Source organism: Adiantum capillus-veneris, chromosome 18 (genome assembly GCF_014529385.1).
Source record: "Adiantum capillus-veneris isolate H3 chromosome 18, ASM1452938v2, whole genome shotgun sequence".
NCBI classification, from domain to species: Eukaryota; Viridiplantae; Streptophyta; class Polypodiopsida; order Polypodiales; family Pteridaceae; genus Adiantum; species Adiantum capillus-veneris.
In genome coordinates, this window is record NC_140948.1 from 46,583,549 (window position 1) to 46,587,623 (window position 4,075).

The window sequence follows — 4,075 nt, forward strand, 5'->3', positions numbered from 1 at the left end:
AACTGTGCAGTAACTCATAATGTGCCGATATTTCTCTTGGGCCAGTGTATCCACCGATCGAGTGTAAAAAAGTAACCAGGTAAATATCCGGTCTAGGGTAAAAAAGTGTGTATTCTATGGCATATAAAACAACTCTATTTGTGCAATAACTGAGCATGTGCACTTATTTTACTTGTGCCAGTGTATCCACCGCTCTAGTGTTTGCCAAAAAAATCTTGCTATTTAGGATTTCCACAATTGATGACAATGAAAATTTGTTTATGCAAGGGTTTGTACATTCTTTTGGTGACTTCCACTAAAAAATAAAAATAAGAGACTTTTTCATGAAGGAAATGTTTACAAAAGGAGCCGTTTAGCTTGTTTTTTATTAAAAACTATCATTGTGTCCTGCTTTGGAGTCATTCCCCCGTCCATCATTCTTCTGCTAATGAAGTAGTCACCTGTGCCATGTTAGAAGACTACTAGATTTCTGGTGGCATGTTATCAATACTTGTGTCCTTTTCTGAAAACAAATGGTGCTATTTTTTGTGTGCATATGTGTTTGTGCGCGTGTGCGCATGATATCACGGGGTGTTGTCTATATGAAGCAAATGTGTGTGTGTATGTATATATATATATATATATATATATATATATATAGAGAGAGAGAGAGAGAGAGAGAACACATAGAAGTGGATCTCTTCCTTTGCCTTACTTTGCATATTAACTCACCTAGGGGGTAGCTACGCCTTGTGATTTTATCACTTTTTGGCCTGCTCAAGAAAGGCCTTAGTATTGGGCTGGATTGGGCGTTCTTTCGCGGATGACGTCCACGTGGACGGCTAAAATTTAGGGCACGTTTTTAGCCTTTGCAAGAGAGGACGGATGGCGTGCCGTGTTGTGCAGGGAGTCCCAAGTGGCAGCATTGCGCAGTAATTGAGGATGGCGACACTGTGATAGGGTTTAGAAAAGGAGACGTTTTAGTACGACATGATGAGCAACTATGCTGGGAGCAGTGGCCGCTGCTGTGAAGCTCACCGCCTGGACAAGACGTTTTTGTTGTGCTTTGAGGCAAACCTACTCTCTCTCTCTCTCTCTCTCGTCTGACTGAGACTCCCGAGCTCTCTTCGTCTGTTCAGGGGTCTCCGTATATCTGCCATCCGCAAGCGAGCCTCAAGAGGGAGAAGTGGGTCCGTTCACGTCTCCCTTTCACCTGCATCTGCTCATCTGCGGAGGCAGCATGACAAAGAGACAAAAACGATGGACGAGTGCAGACGAACGTAGGGAGGAGATGTCTCCTGCATGGAGGAGAGTGAGGACACAGATGGGATTCCAGACGCTGCCAGGCAGTTATATGTGCTCGATTTACTTGTAGCACCATGCTTGTTCATCAACAATATGGTAGATTGGAGTGATTCTTGAGAAGTTTTAAAATGCTTTGCTTTAAAATGCTCTATTGCAGTGTTATTCATTTAAAATTAAACTAAGAGGTATCACTTTACTAATTATTTACCATTCAAAGTCGCCCCACTTGCATGCCATTGGTTGCATATAGGCCCTTTGTTTGTTGTTTCTAAGTGCTCTGTCTAATTTTTTCTCTTGAGGCCTGGATATAGAGGTGCATTCATGTGCTCTTAGACACTTTTACCTTACCCCAAGGAGTAGTATCACCTGGACCTCACTCAGTTTCAACATGTAGATCAAAGGCAGCTACCTGCCCTTCCAAAACAAGTGTCAAAAATCCAATATAATCTTGAAGAGGCAGCAATGAGGCAAAGTACTTTCTACTATCAGGTGCATTAAGTGTCTTGTTTTGTGCTTCTGCTTTACCCCAGCATATTGCAAATGTGAGTATGGACTTTACATTATGGTGTTGGAGTAATGGGCAGACGTCTACCCCAGAAGAGAAGAGGTGCTTCCACATTCATCAAGGTGAATGGGAGTACCCAAACATCTACAACACTGTAGGAACTACTCCAGGTATAATTTTTCTTTTCAAGACACTATTAAGTACTCTTAAGGTTGTGTTTGTCCCAAAAATATGGGAAACAGCTTTTTAAGTTGTTTCTGTTATGGATCTACATCTCGGTTGATATCAATGAATTAGCTGACTGCAACATCTATTTGGTTTTGCAGCCAAAATAGTTGCAAGTGCCAGGCAATTGATATTGGAGCGGGACACATCGACAATCCTATCGATGCAGCGATGTTGGGGTTTCTTCGACAATAGCTCTCGACTTGCTGTGCTTAGAGCAATGGCAGACCCAATGTGGAACATGAGGCCTCTTTTGGAAATACATGGAAGCCTCAGCAATCAGGTTAGGCAAAGTTCTAAAAACTGTATGCCCTTTTTACCCCCCTCAAGTTGTGCCTCTTCTTAAAGATTTTTCTTGGGCAACTTCACTCTTCAGATACACCTTTTATGCGGCCGAAAGCTTGACTACGAGGTGATAGGAACTACTGATGAAGAAGAAGGATGATTTGTCACTTTAATTCGCTACAATCCAATTGATGCACCCCTTGGGAAAGCAACTGCTCTTTTCAATTGGAGGACTGGTGCCATGGAGGTACTAAAGCATTACCTTCCATTTCTAGTTACCCTGCTTGTAATTGAGGAGAGCTGTTTCTTGTAGAGCTATTACTTGAAAGATGGTCTTGTGTGGATAGGTTTTACCCACGGAGAGCGTGGTTCTTGTACTGCTATTGTTGAATATAATTGCTACCTCTGCCTATGACATGGAGGGCTTGAAAATCAAGCTCAAGTCAAGTCGAGCTCCACTTCCACAGGCAGCCTCGACTGATGAATGGGGTAAGTTGAAATTCATGAATGCAAGGTCAGAGGGAGGGCTCTGCTCAGATCAGATTATGCCATCTTGTTATGTTGATAGGACATGGGGTACCTGGGGATGCAAGGTTGTCTACTTCTTTCTCACAAGGCCATGATGCCCGAATTTGTAAATGTCCTAACGTTGTCACCCATGTTCCACATAGGGGCTGTTGTGATGACAATGAGAAGTGGAGCGTCAACTATGTCAAGATGAGAGGCCATGATGCCATATTATTGCTGGGACATGTCACCCATGATTTGGGCATCGTACTTTTACAGGCCCGGCAATGGCGCGCTTGGAGTGGCAGGATGCAGAGCAGCTGGAGCATGTGGTGGAGGTTGCGGAGGAAGTGCTTGCGGAGGCAGTGGTTGTGGTGGTGGCGGCTGTGGTGGTGGTGGTGGGGATTAAAAAACATGATGGTTTGCCTTCGTGCAATGCTATTAAAGGGAAGATGAAGGAAGGAAGAGTACTTGTTTACACATTGTACTGACCCATGTTTTAAATGTGAGAAAAAGGGAAAAAGAGCCTTTGTAACATACTGTACCATAGTAAAATTGATGTGTTGTAGATTACCATTTGTGTACATTATAAAATATCAACTCTCTCCTCAGATGCTAAATGGCTTGGTTGTATGAATGGTTGTATTGGTTAGGAGCCCATTTTGAGTTTCAACAAGGAGGACCCATGTATGACTGTCAACTCTCTCCTCAGATGCTAAATGGCTTGGTTGTATGAATGGTTGTATTGGTTAGGAGCCCATTTTGGGTTTCAACAAGGAGGACCCATGTATGACTGACAACATTCATTAATCTTTAATAAGAATAATCCAGCAAAGATTGGGAAATTCCTATTGCCATGGAGTTTCTAGATCTAGACACAAGCTTATGCTGATCAGGATTTAAGATAAATTGCTCATCTTGGTGAATGTTCTATGGTGAATATTGTGGGATACACTTTAGGTGCTATGGGGGATCTGAACTACTTGCATTGCCGCTAGCAAGTTTGTGCTATCGCGATCGAGGAGGATGAAGGTTTATTGTATTACCATGATTTGTTGTTCCATTGCAGATGGGACGAGTACTCGCCACAAATCAATCATCCGTATGTTTGGCTTCATGGATTGGATGTGAGCTGACAAGTTCACCAACTCCTTAGCATACAAAAGCTTAAACTTGGAATGCCACACCTTGCATTCTAATGATGTGAAATAAACAAAAAAGATAAGTCTAAATAAACATAGAAGATTTTGTGAAATTAAAACCTTACTT

General features: G+C 42.4%; 1 protein-coding gene across 4 annotated transcripts; it reads left to right on the top strand.

Moving 5' to 3' along the window:
• Nucleotides 1–879: 879 nt before the first annotated feature.
• On the top strand, nucleotides 880–3,651 carry LOC147435600 (uncharacterized). Of its 4 annotated transcripts, XR_015185094.1 has the most exons (6): nucleotides 880–1,380; nucleotides 1,679–1,773; nucleotides 1,869–1,959; nucleotides 2,116–2,297; nucleotides 2,391–2,546; nucleotides 2,647–2,784. XR_015185094.1 is itself a non-coding variant. In XM_086488617.1 (4 exons), the coding sequence occupies exons 1-4, from the start codon at nucleotides 2,541–2,543 to the stop codon at nucleotides 3,295–3,297; spliced, it is 384 nt and encodes a 127-aa protein (XP_086344743.1). In that variant the 5' UTR covers nucleotides 2,404–2,540; the 3' UTR covers nucleotides 3,298–3,651. The 4 variants fall into 4 exon arrangements, 2 of the variants coding, with proteins under 2 accessions (XP_086344743.1, XP_086344742.1); XR_015185093.1 differs by lacking the exon at nucleotides 1,679–1,773 and having other exon boundaries at nucleotides 883–1,380; nucleotides 1,815–1,959; XM_086488617.1 differs by lacking the exons at nucleotides 880–1,380; nucleotides 1,679–1,773; nucleotides 1,869–1,959; nucleotides 2,116–2,297 and adding exons at nucleotides 2,971–2,994; nucleotides 3,086–3,651 and having other exon boundaries at nucleotides 2,404–2,546; nucleotides 2,647–2,788.
• Nucleotides 3,652–4,075: the final 424 nt, after the last annotated feature.